The 20,080-nt window shown below is 43.7% G+C and overlaps 2 protein-coding genes across 3 annotated transcripts; one reads left to right on the forward strand and one right to left on the reverse strand.

The window, feature by feature from the left end:
* Positions 1 to 3,968: 3,968 nt before the first annotated feature.
* On the forward strand, positions 3,969 to 10,632 carry tmcc2 (transmembrane and coiled-coil domain family 2). Its single transcript, XM_046312348.1, has 5 exons — positions 3,969 to 4,127; positions 6,924 to 7,298; positions 7,965 to 8,584; positions 8,997 to 9,132; positions 9,266 to 10,632. Exons 1-5 carry the CDS (start codon positions 4,110 to 4,112, stop codon positions 9,563 to 9,565), a joined length of 1,449 nt encoding a protein of 482 aa, XP_046168304.1. The 5' UTR covers positions 3,969 to 4,109; the 3' UTR covers positions 9,566 to 10,632.
* A 2,203-nt stretch (positions 10,633 to 12,835) lies between these two features.
* On the reverse strand, positions 12,836 to 19,819 carry usp49 (ubiquitin specific peptidase 49). 2 transcript variants are annotated; one of them, XM_046311935.1, is made up of 7 exons: positions 19,679 to 19,819; positions 18,314 to 18,427; positions 16,667 to 18,139; positions 16,253 to 16,463; positions 15,442 to 15,550; positions 15,053 to 15,258; positions 12,836 to 14,560 (listed from the first exon to the last, which is right to left on the reverse strand). In XM_046311935.1, exons 3-7 carry the CDS (start codon positions 18,068 to 18,070, stop codon positions 14,457 to 14,459), a joined length of 2,034 nt encoding a protein of 677 aa, XP_046167891.1. In that variant the 5' UTR covers positions 18,071 to 18,139; positions 18,314 to 18,427; positions 19,679 to 19,819; the 3' UTR covers positions 12,836 to 14,456. The 2 variants fall into 2 exon arrangements, with proteins under 2 accessions (XP_046167891.1, XP_046167892.1); XM_046311936.1 differs by lacking the exon at positions 19,679 to 19,819 and adding an exon at positions 18,877 to 19,629.
* Between the last annotated feature and the right edge of the window lie 261 nt (positions 19,820 to 20,080).

Below are 20,080 nucleotides of genomic sequence, written 5' to 3' on the forward strand. Positions count from 1 at the left end.
GATGTTCAAACGTTCATAAATGACCAGCATGGTCAAACAATAGTAAGGCAGAACAGTTGAAACTGGAGCAGCAGCACGGCCAGGCGGACTGGGGACAGCAAGGAGTCATCATGTCAGGTAGTCCTGGGGCTGACAAGGTAAAGATCTGTCGTTCTTCCCTTGAACAAGGCAGTTAACCCACTATTCCTAGGCCGTCATTGTGAATAAGAATTTGTTCCTAACTGACCTATTTAAATAAAGGTTAAATAAAATAAAAATCGCTTGTGGACTTCAATGCACAACACATCGCCTGTATGTGTCCAGGTGAAAAAACCTTTCTAAGCCAAACCATATCATAACCGCTACACACAGCCTACATTGTTGTCACCGTATTAGCTAAAGTAACATCATAGTCATCATAGTCAATAATATATAAAAAATACAATAAATACAGCTGGGCATAAAATAAGATGAGTACATAGACGAGCACTGATATATCATAGTCTTCATATATCATAGTTTTCCTGACAATACTTTTATTGTTCCTAAACAAGATCAATGGGGGAGCTTTTTGACCTGCATTTCTTCACTGTTCTTTCAAGAGCAATGACACACCTGGCCTCTCACCTGCCTATCAGATAATACCTCTATATTGTGGATATACTGTATATTGAACATTGGTGCAGATTTGAATGATTTTATGTGTGGTATGACTGCTATTTAACCTATTGTAGATCTGGACAAACGATCCAACTACCATTATTGTCATTATAGATAGAGCGTAGGATAGACAGTTGACTATACCTGTGGTATAGTATGTGCACGTAAAAAGGGTAGTGCATAAGGGAAGCACCAAAACACCTTGATAGAGGGCATACAAGGGCATACAATCAGATGAGGAAATTTGACTATATACTGTATAAGACATGATAAAGTAAAACCTGTAAAATGGCAATTGTAAATCAGAAAGTATTCATACACCTTGACTTATTCCTCAACTTGACATAACACACTGTACCCCATAATGACAAAGTGAAAAGATTTTTGTAGAAATCTTTGCAAATGTATTGAAAATGACATACAGAAATATCCTATTTACATAATTATTCACACCCCTGAGTAAATACTTTGGGGAAGCACCTTTGGCTGCGATTACAACTGAGTCATCTTGTGTCTTCGCACATCTGGATTTGGGGATTTTCCCCCATTCCTTTTCTCAAGCTCTGTTAAGTTCGGGATGGGGAGTGGCGGTGAAGAGCAATCTTTAAGTCTTTCCACAGATTCAACCTGGGATTTGGCTGGGCCACTCAAGGACTTTCACATTCTTGTTCTTAAGCCATTTCAGCATTGCTTTGGCTGTATGCTTGAGGTCATTTTCCTGTTGGAGCATCATTTTTTGCCCCAGTCTAAATTCGTTTGCACTCTGAAGCAGGTTCTCATCAAGGATTTGCCTGTATTTGGCTCCATTAATATTTCCCCTCTATCCTTACCAGTCTCCCAGTCCCTGCCTCTGAAAAGTATCCCCACAACATGATGCTGCCACCACCATGCTTCACGGTAGGGATGGTGTTAGACGGGTGATGAGCTGTGCCTTGTTTTCTCCAGACATAGTGATTTGTATTCAGGCCAAAGAGTTCCATTTTTTTATCACATCAGACGACAAAATATTTTGCCTTATGACCTCAGTCTTTCACATGCCTTCTAGCAAACTCCAGGTGTGCTGTCATGTGCCTGTTTCTCGTAAGTGGCTTCCGTTTGGCCACTCTCCCATAAAGCCCAGATTGGTGAAGTGCTGTAGAAACTGTTCTCCCATCTCAACCAAGGAAATCTGTTCTGTCAGAGTGGTCATTGGGTTCTTGGTCACCTCTCTGTTCAAGGTCCATCTTGGTCAGAAGGCCCTATGGTGCTACCCAGTGCAGCAGAGAACACCACTGCTGACCTCTCTGTAGACTCAGGGCAAGGACCCTTACCAAAAAGTACTGTACTGATGGCAACACTTATTTTTTACAAAATAGCAAGAAATGTTAGTTACTTCCATCTAGCAGACAAAAAAAACTGTGAATAGTTGTCCAAATCTAGCTTTGTGCATTACAGTACCTGGTATTTCTTTCTCCAGTTCAGCTACCAAGCCCCTACTCACTTTCAGCCTGGCCTCCATGGCTATAATGACATAAATAATTGAAGGATATTTATCAAATAAAACAACAGTAGTTGACTTTATATATATCTGACTGTACCTTCATTATACAGTATATGCTGAGTTTGTCCACCACACCCTCTATGACGCTCAACTTGACATCTGTGTCTCTCAGCACTATGCGTTGCTCCACTACCATGTCTCCGACAGCCAGGAGTTCAGTCCAGATATTGGTGGGGCAGCTGCTCATTTCATCCGTTGGAGCTGCAAGGACTTGACTAAGGGGGAGGAAGAGGGGAAGAAAGAGAGCAAGAGCAATGACCTACTTTGTGTTGTTCATGTTTCTGATACTGTCTCTTCTTGTTGTGTGAGGTGCTCTTATGCCTCTGCTCTGCTCCTCACTTCTGATGAATGAATAACTGAGAACGGGAAAGGAAAGGGGGTAACCTAGTCAGTTGCACAACTGAATGCCTTATTTGTCATATGCGCCGAATACAACTTAACTTAATACAACTTAACTCTTCTTGAACTGCACTGTTGGTTAAGAAAATATTTACCAAATAAGCTAAAGTAAAACATTATAAAAAGTAACACAAAAACATAACAATAACAAGGCTATATACAGGGGGTACTGGTACTGGGTCAGTGTGCGGGGGTACAGGTTAGAGGTCATTTGTACATGTAGGTAGGGGTAAAGTGACTGCATACAGAATAAACAGCGAGTAGCAGCAGTGTAAAAACAAATGGAGTGGGGAGATCAATGTAAATAGTCCGGGTGGCCATTTGATAAATTGTTCAGTCTTATGGATTGTGGGTAGAATCTGTTAAGGAACAAGGAAAGGTGATGTGAACTTTAGTTCTGTGTGGATGTTCATGATTGCTGATATCTGTGATATGATCCTCCAGTATGTGCGCAGGTTATTGTATATTGTTGAAAATAAATGTTAATCCAAAAAATAAAAACCTTTATTGTGCTTATTGATAAAGAACCCTCAATAAAAACAAATGATGTTATAAACATAACGGAGAATGTAAGTATGACTGTGTGAGACATAGGCTATCAGTAATAAATAATGTATCAAACATAATGTATCAAACTGTTAGAGTAATTCAATCATTTGACAAAGTCAAAGTTATCCATTGAAAAATATTGTATTTAAAGCATTGTCATCAAAGTGGTGAAATCCTCAAGCCAGGTAATAAAGTTACTTGTGCCTTGGTGACCAACTCGTTGTCAAGATGACAATAACTAGTTTACATCCCCCTTTTCCCCAACCTTTCCATTCAGGAAGTCTGAGGAGAGCTCCTGACAACCCTCCAAATCCCTACAGACTCCACAACCCCTTACCACAGAGAAATAAATACATATATAAGAAATAAGGGCATCAAATATGAACCCCTCCATCACAAATAGACTATTATTAGTTCTCTGTTTTGGAATCCCGCACCAAGCACACTATAACCAGTGTATATTTAGATTTTCCTTTTGTATGAAAATGGTTTTCATTGTATATCGGTCTGTATAATGCTGCTGCATCGTGGGACACTGAAGATAGGGAACTCATTTTTAAGCCTGGCCGTAGCTCCATATTCTTTACAAACCACTGTAGCAGCCCTCCATAAACATGTGTGGGGCGGTGTATATTCAGGGTTTAATAGATGAAGGGGCTGCGATAGGTCCTGACACAAGCCCTTCTGTTCTCCCATCCTCCCTCCCCCTCTATGCTTCCCTGGTCTCAGCCCACACAGTCACATGCACGCGTGAGCTAAACTGTCCCCCCCCCCCCATCTTCTGTGACTCAGCTCACGCAGCTGCGATAGAGCAGGGTGGCTAACGTTTGAGAAGGGGAAAGAGAGGGAGGGAAAGAAAGAAAGAGACGCAGAGGCAGACAGAGCGAGCGTACAATATACAAAAGAGAGCAAGAGCAGAGAGAGCGAGCGAGAGAAAGAGAGATGGAAGACAGGGAGGCTGCAGACATCTTTGCTATCAACAATGGAGCATGAAGCTCTGGTAAGGCGATAGGCTGACATTGGGGAGGGGAGTGACATTGAGGAGAGGGGGTCTCGTGTGACCCCGGGGAGGGTGGTGGGGTGAAGGAGGGGCCTCCAAAATAGACCTGCAGTGGCACTGCCAATTTTGGATTAAACAGTATGGTAATGTTCTCAAATTAATCTGTCACTGCACAGGTTTTGTCTCATCATCCTTTTATGTTGACGTCCATTCTCATTGACACGGTGCATGTCTCCTCCTCACATGTGAAGACCACTTTTTTTATGCCACGGCCGTCTGTCATCCCCCTGCTTCTGCTCTGGTTTCCAGGAACATCGGTCATTGCTGTGTGTGTGTGTTATTTTTGTCTTATTATCCATCCAGAGAGGAATGAACATTGTGTATTTCTTCCCTTCTTCATCCAGTCTGTAACTACATAAGCTTTTCATTCGCTCTCATTGGAATAAAATGAATAGATGAATTTGTCCTTTAAAATCATATGCTTATGTTTCAATACAGCGACCTGATTGTAACCTACTTTCTTAAAGTGTTGCCTGCTTGTCAGTGGATCTGTTGGAAAATAGTTCAGGGCTGTTGGGCTTATCTGAGACCTCTTTCACATGCTAGTAAAATGCTAATAAAGCCTCAGTGGCCTGACTAGGTGAATTAGGGTAGCACTAACTGAAAGATGTGTGGTGTCAGTTGTCTTCCCTGGTTCCTGTCTGCTCTGCTGGGGTTGGTGACAGTAATGTTGTGATGTCTGCCCAGTCAACATGGGGTAATAATTAAACACAACAAATCCCCCATCAGAAACAACTAGATGTTTTTTGATCCTATGTAAACAGTCCACAGATGGTTGTCTTTCAGTTAGATCTTGTTACGAGCTTCACCACTGAGGGAGATTAGACCCATTGTTTGTTGAGCTGCCTGCCACGTTGCAGGGTTGAAGTGATGGAGTACCCTCCCAGGCTTATGTCATGCAGCATCACACCACTAAATCATACATCACACAAGCCTCAAAAGGATAGAATTGGTAGTGCAGATTTTTATACAAAGCAGGCGACTGTTGTGTTTTATTAACTAAAATAGCTAATAATCATGGTATGCATCATTGTCTTAGGCCTAACCCTCATCATCACCATCATCAGGGCAATGTGTTAAGATATTCATGTGAATTAAAATATACACGATATATACAAAAGTATGTGGATGCCCCTTAAAATGAGTGGATTCGGCTATTTCAGCCACACCCATTGCTGACAGGTGTATAAAATCGAGCACACTGCCATGCAATCTCCATAAACAAACATTGGCAGTAGAATGGCTTTACTGAAGCGCTCAGTGACTTTCAATGTGGCACTGTCATAGGATGCCACCTTTCCAACAAGCCAGTTTGACAAATTTCTGCCCTGCTAGAGCTGCCCCGGTCAACTGTAAGTGTTGTTAGTGTGAAGTGGAAATGTCTAAGAGCAACAATGGCTCAGCTGTGAAGTGGTAGGCCACACAAGCACACAGAACGGGACCGCCGAGTGCTGAAGTGCATAGCGCGTAAAAATTGCCTGTCCTCGGTTGCAACACTCAGTACCAAGTTCCAAACTGCCTCTGGAAGCAATGTCAGCACAATAACTGTTCGTCGAGAGCTTTCTGAAATGGGTTTCCATGGCCGAGCAGCCGTGCACAAGCATAAGATCATCATGCGCAATGCCAAGCCTCGGCTGGAGTGGTGTAAAGCTCGTCACCATTGGACTCTGGAGCAGTGGAAACTCGTTCCCTGGATTGATGAATCACGCCTCACCGTCTGGCAGTTCACCCCCAATGCATAGTGCCAACTAAAGTTTGGTGGAGGAGATATAATGGTCTGGGGCTGTTTTTCATGTTTCGGGCTAGGCCACTTAGTTCCAATGAAGGGAAATCTTAACGCTACAGCATACAATAACATTCTAGACGATTTTGTCCAACTTTGTGGCAACAGTTTGGGGAAGGCCCTTTCCTGTTTCAGCATGACAATGCCCCCATGCACAAAGCGAGGTCCATACAGAAATGGTTTGTCGAGATCGGTGTGGAAGAACTTGACTTGACAACCACATCGAACACCTTTGGGATGATTTGGTACACTGACTTTGAGCCAGGCCTAATTGCCCAACATCGGTGCCTGACCTCACTAATGCTCTTGTGTGGCTGAATGGAAGCAAGTCCCCGCAGCAATGTTCCAACATCTAGTGGAAAGCCTTCCCAGAAGAGTGGAGACTGTTATAGCAGCAAAGGGGGGACTAACTCCATATTAATGGCCAGGATTTTGGAATGAGATGTTCGATGAGCAGGTGTCCACATACATTTGGTCATGTAGTCTATATAGTTTGCATTTACATCTACAGTATGCACTATGAAAACCCTTGTATTGAGTAAACTGTGATGGGAATTAGATATGTTTATTAAAGTTAGTGTCCTTAGTTACTACATCCATTTTTGGTATCATAAATGAATGATATATACCCATTGACTTCTTGAAGATAAGATATATAAATGCCTCATGAGTTCCCTATCAGAACCCAAAATATACAGGAAACTTGTTTTTCTCCGATGTTTGTAAACAATGTAAATGTAAACCCAATTTGTAAGTCGCTCTGGATAAGAGCGTCTGCTAAATGACTTAAATGTAAATGTAAACAAACACTGTATAGCCTCCAAACATGGCTAGATGGTCAGTCCTTGCATCCATAGCACTGTTTATGAATTTGAGAGTGGTTACTTCACATCAATCATGGCAACCACTTTCTTTCTGTCTGTGCACTCTGTTACCCCCCCTTCCCCGCTTAGCTGGATAAAAGCGAAGTGACAACGTTGTGCCTGCCTCCCTCAGCCAGCCATGGTGGCTCTGACAGTAACATCAGCTTGGATGGGGCCGGGGTGGGGGCTGAAGGTTCAGGGGTCGTCGATCCACAACGAACACGGCTCGCTCTGGAGCACCTGCAGCAGAAGATCCTGAAGATCACAGAGCAGATTCGCATAGAACAGGAGGCGCGAGATGACAACGTAGCTGAGTACCTGAAGCTGGCCCACAACGCAGACAAGCTGCAGGCCTCGCGCATCAAACAGGTGTTTGAGAAGAAGAACCAGAAGTCTGCACAGACCATCGCCCACCTGCACAAGAAGCTAGATCACTACCACAAGAAGCTAAAGGAGATAGAGCAGGTGAGTGTGTGTGTGTGTGTGTGTGTTTTACCCTGACTGCTGCTTTCTGATGAGATGGCACATTGCCACTTTCTAAGTAGGGTTGGATGGTATCTACATTACCATATTGATTCCCATATAATATTTGTGGAAGTAGTGCCGTAACAGCAAGTATTCAAAAATACCTATTTCAATACCTGGGTTTGAAAAAACAAGACATGAAATGTCACTTATTCACTATTAAAGAAAAACTTGTATAATAGAAAAACAAATAAGAATGATTAGCTTTATCTTTCAACCACTACACACATTGATTGCAGGTATTTATTTAAAATGTACAAATATTGACCATTTCCACGGTATTGTAAATCATATCACCAGTACTTCAAAATACCCTGGTATACAGTATTATCACATACTTGCCCAACCCTATCCCTAACTAGATTATCTGAGTATTCGGTTCAGACCTCTTATTGATGTGTTTATGTTCTCTGATCTCAAACCTCTGTTGTCTCACCTCCACCATTCCACTTTTATTTCCATCCCTTTCTCACCACTTCTCCATCCATATATCTACTGCTCCTTCACATCCTGTCAATCTATATCCCTCTTCTTCCCCCTGCCCCATTTCTTTTCATTTCTCCCTCTCATCTTCCATCCCCTGCCCTCCCTCTACCCTCCTTATAGAATGGTCCAGCTCGTCAGCCTAAGGATGTGCTGCGGGACATGCAACAGGGGCTGAAGGACATGGGGGCCAATGTACGAGCAGGGTTCCATGGCTTTGGCGGGGGTATGGTGGATGGGGTCAAAGGAGGGGTGGAAGGGGTCAAAGGAGCTGTGGTGTCTAAGCCACGGGAATTCGCCAGCTTGATCCGCAACAAATTTGGCAGTGCAGACAACATCTCCCACCTCATAGAGGACGGGGTGGGAGGGCACTCGGAGGACGTGCCTGCTCAAAGAGCCCTGAGTGGCAGTGCCACCCTGGTCTCCAGCCCCAAGTACGGTAGCGACTACGAGTGCTCCAGTGCCTCCTCTGGCTCAGCACCAGGCAGTCACTCAGGTTGGGCCGGGGGAGGAGGTGGGATGTTGGGGCATGGGCATGCTGGCCTGGGGAGCCCCAGATTGGAAGGGCACCACCACCACCACCACCACCACCACATCCACAGCTCCTGGGACACTCTGCTGGAAGGCCTGCAGGAGATCAAGGCCAGCCAAGCCCACATGGAGGATGCAATCGAGGACATGAAGAGTCAGCTGCAGAGTGACTACTCCTACATGACCCAGTGCCTACAGGAGGAGAGATACAGGTACAGACCAACACCTTGGCCAAGACACAGAGTATGAAATAAGATTTGGTGGTATACATTGTTCTCACACTAACTGCTGAGCAAGCTGATTTGTTTTTAGCTTGTTTCAGACCAGCAGTGTAAATCTTGTTCAGTGTTTTCACTCTACATGATTTATGCTGAATGATATTCATGAGGATAATTAAATAGGTCAGTAAAACTGGTACAACAGGTTTGGTACATTTCCAATGGTCAAAATCAGAAGTAGTTGTTTTAACACATCAAATAGATTCTCAAATTAAGTGGATTGAGTGACACCTTGAAAACACCATAAATATGTCTTTCTTTCATAAATAAATCTTTCTCTAACTCGTTGAATTGGTCTTCACTTTGCTGGTCTAAATTATACATTTTTATCTATCTTTCTTTTTAGGTACGAGCGACTGGAAGAGCAGCTGAATGACTTGACAGAGCTGCACCAGAACGAGATGACTAATCTGAAACAGGAGCTGGCCAGCATAGAGGAGAAAGTGGCCTACCAGTCCTATGAGAGAGCCAGAGACATTCAGGTAGATACTTGGATTTACAGTATAATATGCAGTAAGATAGCACAATACTTTTTCTGTGTGACTCCAGAAATTAACCCCTAATTCTGTTGTAACTTTGTGTTTGTGTGTGTTTGTGTGGTGTGTATACATGCAGGAAGCAGTGGAGTCGTGCCTGACTCGCATCACTAAGTTGGAGCTCCAGCAGCAGCAGCAGCAGGTGGTGCAGTTGGAGGGTGTGGAGAACGCCAACGCCCGTGCCTTACTGGGCAAACTCATCAACATCATCCTGGCACTCATGGCTGTAGTGCTGGTCTTTGTCTCCACCCTGGCCAACTTCATCACCCCACTCATGAAGACCCGAGCACGGGTGGCCGCCACAGTCATGCTGGCCCTTTTCCTGTTCATCCTCTGGAAGCACTGGGACTTCCTGGAGCTGTGGCTACTGACCAGCTGAGCTCCCCACAGCCAATCACCCACTCCCCTGTGTCTGAGTGACCAGGATGTGGACAGAAGGACCACATTGATAAACTAAGCTGCCCCAGACAAACTAAAAGTCTGGAACCCAGTCATATTTCTGAAAGGGAACCGTTGCACTTTTTTCATAGGGTTTATGCTTGGAGAGTTGAACTTATGAATGTTGTAAGGCACAAAACCTTTTCTTTACAAAGCAACTGACGAAGACTCCCGTTGGATGGCAGATGGTGGCCATTTTTGGTTGAGAGACTTTTTAGGTGATTTAATGGTGATGACAAGGAACCAAAGAAACTATCTGCCTGGTCGCTTGGCAACTCAAGCATTTGCTCTTTCTCTTGACTAATCTAGTGGCGTCAACTCACCATCGTAGTCACTATGATTTCATTACAATTTGGGAATTCATGTTGAAATTCTTTTGACACATCTCAAAATTGTAGTGTAGGCCAACACTTAAAAATTATAATAGATAGAAAAATAAATTATGCTTTGCTAAACCACATTTGCTGGTACAGTTCCTTTGTACTGAGCCAATTGTATATTTGGAGGACATGGCTAAGCAAAAGGATTGCTTTTTTTCTGAATGTTAGGGTATGCACTACTCATGCATGTCCTCACTTGTGCATTTGTACCTGTGTGATGCACTTGGCATGAGTAACATTCCAACACATTCTCAGTATTCTGTTGTTTATAGACAGTTTGTAACTAAATGTTCTTCTCCATATTAATTCTAAAACAGTCAACTAAATCACTTCTGGTGTTTAAACTACACTTTTTGGGCGCATCAATCGTTTTTGTCTCTTATGTGTGATGTAAAGGAGAACTTGAGGGCCAGGATGTATTCTGGTGAGATGGATCCTCACAACTACTGAATGATCTATTAGCTATTCTGAGCATCAATGCCATTTCATAACCACTGTTGTAGAGCAGCTAAGAATCTATGTAACGTCAGATCCACAGCACGTTTGACCATTGCTTCCATATTTCTATCCAGTTTGCTAACTCCATCACAACTCTGTTCCATTCTTAATAAATACATTCTGAAACTATGCTAATGTTGCATGATATTGGAAAGTCGGATGGTTTTCATGGAACTGTGTATATCTAACAGTATCGACTACAGAGAGAAGAAGAATAATACTAAGTAATCAGTGACAACCTGTGATCTGTATCATGAAAAAGGTACTCATTTTAAAGACGGTCCCTCAATGTACCCCCCTGCAAAATTGAACTCCAGGCTGGTTCAAGCTAAAAGGTTTGTATATCAACTCCCTATAGGAGACAGTTTGTTTAAGCAGTAACCTATAATAAGTGCATCTTTTTACTAATCGAGTGTCCATCATGGGGCAGCAGCGTAGCCTAGTGGTTAGAGCATTGGACTAGTAACCGAAAGGTTGCAAGATTGAATCCCCGAGCTGACAAGGTACAAATCTGTCACCCTGAACAAGGCAGTTAACCCACTGCTCCTAGGCCGTCATTGAAAATAAGAATTTGTTCTTAACTGACTTGCCTTGTTAAATAAATATATATTTTTTAAATTCAGTGTGGGCTGGGTTGAGTTTACAATTGGTTTCACATCTAAAATACTGTATGTGCTTACAAACATGCCGTGAACAGCCTCTAAAAATAATTCTGTAATCCTTTAATCCACATATGTGACCAGGTAACCAATTGGATTTCAAATGGTTTGGGAAAGACAACACATATAGGTTTGTTCTGTTGCCAAAATTTATGAGTTCACTGTTCTTAGCAACAGTACAAAATAAACTAACTATGGAAAACTTAAAGGAGAAGACTGAGCCCTAAAAAAATGGATTTCATGATTGCCAGGTGCAGTTTGACTTCCCTTGATCAATTTATAAAAATAATATCCACCAGGAGGTGCCTTTGTGCAGATGAAACTCACATATGGGATTGTGGATATGAATATTATTTTTGTAAATTGATAAAGGGAAGTCTTACATGTTCAAGGGAATTCTTATTTGATGTGCTAGTAGTTACCGCGACAAAATCAAGAACTTTACTGAAACCTGAAAAATCGACTCTAGAAAAACACAGTAAGCTAATATAGTGAGAAACACTGACAGTTTAAGACAGCCCATCAATCTAAGCGGTTACAGCTGTTAGTACATTAAACAAAATATGCAAGTGACACAAAAACGTAAGTATTTTCTTGTTTTTTAATCATTGTCAGGCAAACCCCATATGACAATTACATTGATGACAGGTGCTTTTACAATACAGAAGAGATCATGACAGGCCAATGGAAAGGCCATACCTGACCTTAAAAAGTAAAACATTCATCGTCATTAGATTATTCCAACTTTACAGTTCACATAAATGAATTTTGTACACTGAACAAAAATATGAACGCAACATGTAAAGTGTTGGTCCCATGTTTCATGAGCGTAAATAAAAGATCCCAGAACTGTTCCATACACACAAAAGCATATTTCTCTCAAATTCTGTGCACAAATTGGTTTACATCCCTGTTAGTGAGCATTTCTCCTTTGCCAAGATAATCCATTCACCTGACAGGTGGCATATCAATAAGCTGATTAAACAGCATGATCATTACACAGGTGAACCTTGTGCTCGGGACAATGAAAGGCCACTAAAATGTGCCGTTTTGTCACAACACAATGCTACAGATGTATCACTTTGAGGCAGCATGCAATTGGCATGTTGACTATAGGAAAGTAGATGAAACTGTGGGTTTGCACAACCAAAGAATTTCTGCACAAACTGTCAGAAACCGTCTCAGGGAAGCTCATCTGCATGCACACCATGGTCTTGACCTGACTGCAGTTCAGCGTCTTAACCGACCAGTGGGCAAATGATAATCTTCCATGGCCACTGGCATGCCAGAGAAGTGTACTCTTCACGGATGAATCCCGGTTTCAACTGTACCGGGCAGATGGCAGACAGTGTGTATGGCGTTGTGTGGGTGAGCGGTTTGCTGATTTCAACGTTGTGAACAGAGTGGCGGTGGGGTTATGGTATGGGCAGGCATAAACTAGGACAACGAACACAATTGCATTTTATCGATGGCAATTTAAAAATGCAGATAAACCGTGCCAAGATCCTGCGGTCCATTGTCGTGCCATTCAGCTGCCGCCATCACCTAACGTTTCAGTATGATAATGCACGGCCCCATATTGCAAGAATCTTCACAGAATTCCTGGAAGCTGAAAATGTCACAGTTCTTTCATGGCCTGCTTACGCACCAGACATGTCACCCGTTGAGCATGTTTGGGATGCTCTGAAGTGTACAGGTTCCCCGACAACATCCAGGAACTTCACACAGCCATTGAAGAGGAGTGGGACAACATTCCACAGGCCACAATCAACAGCCTGATAAATTATATGCGAAGGAGATGTTGAGATGAGGCAAATAGTGTTCACACCAGAAACTGACTGGTTTTCTGATCCACACCCCTATTAAAAAGAAAAAAAGTATCTGTGACCAACCGATGCATATCTGTATTCTTAGTCATGTGAAATCCATATATATGGGGCAAATTAATTCATTTAAATGGACTGATTTCCTTATATATACTCTAACTCAGTCAAATCTTTGAAATTGTTGCATGTTGCGTTTATATTTTTGTTCAGTGTATTTGATTCATATCAAGACCAGCAGTACAATAACTCTTGAGAACCTGGCAAACTAAGACCCCAAATAGAAACAGCAGAGTAGAAAAAAACAACGTATTACAAAGCTGAAGAATTCCTGATTTTATCTTGATTTCATGTCATGATGTCACACATATATTGCTTGCAGGTGCTCCACTCCAGTGAAATGGATACTCCTCTTAACCCAAACAATTATCCCAACAACACACTCTCCAATATCTCAGTCCTTTGTTCATTCTTCCATCCATTTCTAACCATGAACAGAGTTACAGTGCACCGGACTCCAACCAGAGCCTAAACTAGCCTCTATAATTAAGGTAGGAGAAGAGAGCTGCCACATGACATAGAAGTCAATAAAAGATCAGAAGGAGCCCATTGATCATGGGATCAACGACCTAAGCCCCTCCTCCATAAAGGTGCAGCATGAAGCCAGTTGGCTCAATACAATTCCCATCCATCTCCAAAGTAGCTTTCTGCCACACAACTCCATACCCCTGTTCAAGGTAGGGAAACGGAGTACAGACAGGAATATTTACACACCATCTATACCGTTCATTCTGTTGGCCCAGACCAAGGCCTTACAGCCTGAGATATCCACAGCAGAACGAGAGAGGTCATAGTGAGATAAAGATGACACTGGGTTGGAGACTAAAATGCCCTTGGCTGACATCTCATTGTGGTTGAGAATACAGAACAGAGGTAGGCTAGGCAACATTGGTTATGGAGTGTCTGATAGTATCTGCAGGCTTGCTGTAATCCACCCAGGCTCTGAATCACCTGATGCAATTAATAATCTCTGACCCTGAGCCACAAAGGGAAACTCAATTAGTTTAGCCACAGAATAATTCATATTCCGTTCCAAATGGCTGGTGTTCATCATCCCAGGAGGGAGATAAACATTGGTGGAGGATGAGGCAAGTTAACTCCTATACAATGTAAAGCACTTTGACACCTGGTGAAATATATAACTAACCGTGATCAACATTGCCTTCCCTTGTGGTACAACGTTCAGTAGCTCTCACATGGCTGTTAGCATACCAGACTCAACAAATGTGGTCTGAGTTGTTTCAAGCCAAGGGAAATCTAGGTGTAAACCAGGATGTAGCCTGGTAGAGGAAGTGTAACATGCCCAGGCAGACCTCTAGGCAACAGACACAGATATAGGTCTCAGTCCCCCAGACCAGGTAGACATCAGTCAGGTAGTACACCCTGGTCTAGGGTGTAGGAGGGAGAGGGGCCTAGGCAGACCTCTGGGTATAGAACAAAATGTAGGCCTGTGTGTTGCACACCTCCTCCACACTGCACACGTTCATCTCAGAGTCATTACAGTGGACCCAGAAACCTGGAAACACACACAGGTAGAGGGCTGGTTACGGCTTGGTAAACTGTGCCACCCACAGTCCCAACAGCAACTCATGTAATCTCACAGTATCAGGTTATATGGGGCAACAGGTAGCCTAGTGGTTAGAGCATTGGACTTGTAACCGAAAGGTTGCAAGATCAAATCCCCGAGCTGACAAGGTAAAAATATGTCGTTCTGCCCCTGAATAATGCAGTTAATCCACTGTTCCTAGGCAGTCATTGAAAATAAGTATTTGTTCTTAACTGACTTGCCTAGTTAAATAAAGGTTTAAAAAATATATAAAATTTAAAAAATACTCTGAGCAAAATGTTTATGAGAGTCAACTGCACTACACAACTAAACATTTGACCAATTCATCAGGTTTTTTTTAAATCTGAAAAGACCAAGTGAAAATCCTGCCTAAACTACAGGCTATTCTAAAACAGAGTTATTAGCTTGGATGCAAGTGTCTGGTATCTTGGTCCCACTTACCTCCCTCAGTGTTGTAGCAGTATGCAGTGTAGTGCCCTGAGCCAAAACCTTTCCCGTGGTGCATGACTACAGCAGATAGGTCGTAGGTGTAGCCCTCTCTGTGAACCGACTGGCCTGAGTCTGTGCAGCAGTAGGGCTCTATGTTCAAAACCTGGTCAAAGGCCACATGGACGCCAATCTTCTCTCTGTGGTTCCGGCCTGACCATCTGTCACAGAACAGGGATTGGTTATCTTATGCTTGTCCTTGTTACAAGACATCCCCTTGCAGAAATATACAATCATACCAACTAAACCATAACACACATTTGGAAACCAAGGTCAGACAATCGGTGGGTGTAAATCTCGACTGTCTTCAAATGCAGTAGACAAACTGGGTGTTTGAAGCTAACCTGAAGCGTTTGAGGTGCAGCCGTAGAACCTGAGGTAGGCGGTAGATCAGCAGCTGCTTACATGCCTCTGACAGAACCAGGGGCTTGTGGGACGTCTTCCTTCTTTTCCCTGACAATTATAAAACATACAGGTCACAGACGTGTAACATGTGTGTGACATGGAGGTACAGGACGTGACCACTAGAAAAGCAGGACTATAGTGCGATTACCCCAAAAGCACAAACTCAGTTTCACTTTCAATATCAATCAATTGGCTAATTAGTCAAATAAAGTCTCGCCCGAAAAGAGAGAAACACACAATAGTGCTCCCCAGCGTATAGTCCTAGAAAACAGAATTTAGTTACCTCGGGTTCATTCAACCATTCCTATGGGGAAACACATACTTAGGATATCTTATAAGTTTTGTTCTATGAGATAATATCAGTCAGTTAACATGATCTTTATGAATTATGACACCGTTGTGCTTTTTTAAAAATTAAATGCTTAAAAATTCAAAAACTGACTTCAGTTTGAGTTGATTATGATCTCATAGAACAAAATGTAGAAGATCTCCTAAGCTTGTGCTTATCACAGACCTTATTTTCAGCATGTATCCAAAACCTACAAAAACATTAATTACCCCATAGGCTTTGTCTAACAAACCATGGCGGCATTAGTGCCTACAAAAAGACGCCATTACTATTGCTCTCTATAGGCCTACTTCCCTAACCATGATTCTGGTCGAATAGCTGAATAAAAAGAACAGCAAAATAAAGTACAGGAGGATTTGTCTATTCCATTAACAGACATTAGTCTCTGTCCCAGTACTAACTGTTGCAGTAGTTGCAAGCATAGATGCTGCCCTCCAGAGCCTCTGTTTCAGTGAACTTGGCCAGCATCTCAGTGAGGGAGCAGCTGCGCTGGTAGGCCAGAGACGCAGCCGAGCCCTTCTCCGTGCTGTGGTAGCGCTCCGGGAACTCCAGGGACAGGTCCCAGAATGGCTCCACCGTGTTTGACTTGTGCCTACAGGACAGACAAGTCACCTGGAGGGATAAAGGGATAACCAAGCTAACATTTCACCAAGGGGTTATTGTTTGAAAACCCAGACAGAGCTGCCATCTAAGTCCTGGTTTGCAACTGTGATTAATAAACAAGTGACTACCCTCAGCCATGATAGGGTGTTGAAGGTCAAACCTAAATGAATGTGTTGAGTACTGTTGTCATGGGAATGAGTAGAGTCCCTTACCTGGCTGAGTAGCTGTCCGTGAAAGATCGTGTTGAGGACTTTGAGCACCTGCTTGGACAGCTTCCTCTGGGTGATAGGGATGACGATCCTGCGCTTGCTGCCCTCTGACTCCAGCTCTTGCTGCACCTTGTCCAGCAGCTCACACAGGAACTCCTGGGCATCCTGCTGGTCGTAGCCGCGGAACGCTGGGATCAGGTTCCACACAGAGTGCAGCATGGCAAAGGGCGACACCAACGACCATCGGCCAGACCACATGACCCTGAACAGTGTGTGCAGCTCGTGGCACAGTGACATCTGCTGGCGGGTGGAGGATCGCGGCTCCTTGGGCTGGACCAGCTCTGCTGCGTTTAGGCAGGGGGGCGAGCTCTGCTTGCTGACAGCAGGGAGACCCCCACTGGCTGCCTTCCCCATGCCACGTCCCAGAGGGCAGCCTGGTGTGACTGCACTACCACTCCCCACCACAGCCCCAGCCACACCCTGGTTTGTCTTGGCCAGCAGCTCCTCAGTCTCACACATGTCCAATGTGAGGAAGCACTCCCTGAATTTCTGCAGGTGGCTCAGCACCTGTAAGATAGAGTTCATGTAGCACGTGTTCCCAAGGTTGCGTAGCCCAGTGACCCCCGGGGCCAGTCTACGACGGGTCGCTTTATGGGAGGAGTAGTACCTCCGTACTTTGAGTTTACGAGTCCTGCCATTGCTGGGGGGCTTCAGGGATAGAAGGGAGGTTTTTTTGGGCGGAGGCAGACGCTCCGGAGGGTCGCGGAACTTCAGGGGGATAAGTGTGATGGTTGAGCGGGGCGCCTGGGTGAGCAGCCTGGCACTCTTCCTGGGCGGCACATTGGCCAGCTCTCCCATGAGCCTCCTCTTCATCTCATTTTTCTGGCGCCGGACCTCCTCCTTCTCCTGCTCAAGTTTCTCTTCCCGCTGGCTCTGTTCCTCCTGCTGCCGGTTCCTCCAGCGGCGCAGCATCTTCCCCAGCAGCACCTTCCTTCGGTGCCACAGGGCCGTCTGCATAGCAGGCTGGGGCCCGCTCTCACCCACCCAGGGGTTACAGTCACCCCCTGCAGAGGAGCGCAGGGAGCGCCTGCCAGGGCTACGCACAGTAGAGAGCGCCCCCCGCAGGAGCTTGAGGTCTCCTTCAGCATTGTCGTTGAGCACATAGTCTCCACAGGCGAAACAGAAGACATCCAGCTCCCGCACTTCCATGGCCAGGGGGTGGTTTGACTCCTGGAAGTGTTTGAGGGAGTGCTCTTCCATGAAGCGGCCACAGGCCACGTGAGAGCACTTGAGACAGGCCCACACTGACTCTGTGGTGCAGCAGTCCATGCAGCGCCATTTCTGTGAGTTGAGGATGGAGTGTTCGTGGCCGAGGCGAAGACGCCCCACGTGCTTACAGCGGTCCATCTCTCCAAATGCACATGTGCCTGCCCACAGCGTCAGGACACACGCCTCTGTGCCAAGCAGCAGCTCATCCTGCAGGAGGGAAAAACCAGTAAATCACAGGGATAGAAATCAACCGCTTCATTTCAGATATGCTAAATACAAAATGTGTTCTATATTTGAACGTAAACTGGCTGGTGTAGTGTGTGGAAAAGATTGAGGACTAAGAATATGAACTTGCACACCATGTAAGCTTGTTTTACTTACTGTAAAAAACACTGCGCGCTGATTTAGGTCAGTGTTCTTTCAACATAAGCAAAGGGACCTTCACAGGTGCAATCAATCAGCTTCACTCATGTCTGGTTCGGGATCCTGAATAAACTGAAAATAAAATCGGAAAAGAGGTTGTGCCTGTAAAGCGAGTTTTTTTAAACTTAACAGTTGACAGATTAAGACGTTAATTTGAGCAAAGCAAACACGTTTCTAACTAACTTAAAGCATGTAGCTAGTTCACAATGTCTGAACATTTACTCGACAGTTTCTTATCAGAATTTAACAGTTTATAAACCAATCATAATCATGTTAGGCAATTGAGTTGAGCAGTTTAACACTATTAGTCTATTTTAAAATTAAGAAACAATCGATTTATCCATAACAAACAAAGGAATCAAACTGCATACTTTTTCTGCTGGTCAACATGCATTCAAACTACTAACTAGTTAACTTAGGTTAGCAGTTTTCCATCTTGGCTTGCCAACTTGCACCAGTTTTGCCATATAACGTGGCGTCTCGGCTCGTGCCACAATGAAAATGTAACGTTAGCTACTCACTCCAGCTGACCACTCGACGCGGGTTAGAGTATGTTCTTGTTCACTTAACTAGCAAGTTCCAACTTATTGTCATGTTTAATTAGCTTTAACGTTACCTAGCTCGCCAATAGACAGATATCTAGCTACTTGTTGGTAACGTTAGCGAACGTTAACTACCCAGCTAGCTAGCTATGATGGTTAGCTAGCTAGGGCGATTAAGTTTTACAACACATTCACTGTATTTCTTCAATCATTTGGCTAATGGTACAATAGCCGACATTGTGATCAAATAAAGAAAATGTCTAATGTCTTCATAATGTTGTCCCTTATACCGGTGTAATGTATTTATTTAGTTTAACACATTGCAGAGAAACAATAGCCTGATGGCTAGCATTTGCTAAGCTAGCTAGGCTTGCTAGCCATCAGAACAAAGACTAGTCTGAAATCCACACTTGTGAACACTGAACAACTTCTAGTTGATATGGTTGACTACACGGAGGGGGTGAAAAAAAATCACTGCGGTTTTGTCATCTAACTAGCTAGCTTGCTAGCTAGAATCCACAGAGCCGCAATGTAAACAAAGCTAAATGTGTCGTATATAAACTTTTGAGTACATCTTCAAACAACACACCGGGAGGTCAACATACAAATAAAGTCACAGATACTCAGAAAACCTGCAATGTAGCTATCTAGCTAACCGTAACATGAACCCATAACTTTCAGAGGTTGACTAAACAGTACACGACAATGTCAGCAGTTGATCCATAAAATAACTGTTTGTTGCATTTGTAAAAAATACAAAATGAATTTCGCTTCTATTTACCGCCATCATCTGCACGCGAAAGCTGTTTTAGACCTCGAGACAACCGAACTATTTCGGTCCTGGAATCAAGTCATTCTGATTGGATTGAACTGATCCCTCTTCCGTCGAGCTTTAGCTCTCATTGGTACACAGGATGTAGCGTTCATTACTATGGTCGTGAAAAGATCCAAACTGATCGGAGGGTTATTATTACCATACCAAACCATTTTTTTTATTACCCATAGTAGTCCTCATGAGCTCAGTTGGTAAACCCTATGTCATTTTTACAAGTCATGGCTTTTCACCTGGAGACTGATACATTATTGGCATACTTTTTCCATTCATAACAGCTGACAAAGTCCCCTATAAACCATTCATGACAGGACTGTACTTGGTGAAAAACACCAGCAACAGTATACAAAA

Source organism: Oncorhynchus gorbuscha, linkage group LG18 (genome assembly GCF_021184085.1).
Source record: "Oncorhynchus gorbuscha isolate QuinsamMale2020 ecotype Even-year linkage group LG18, OgorEven_v1.0, whole genome shotgun sequence".
Lineage (NCBI taxonomy): Eukaryota > Metazoa > Chordata > Actinopteri > Salmoniformes > Salmonidae > Oncorhynchus > Oncorhynchus gorbuscha.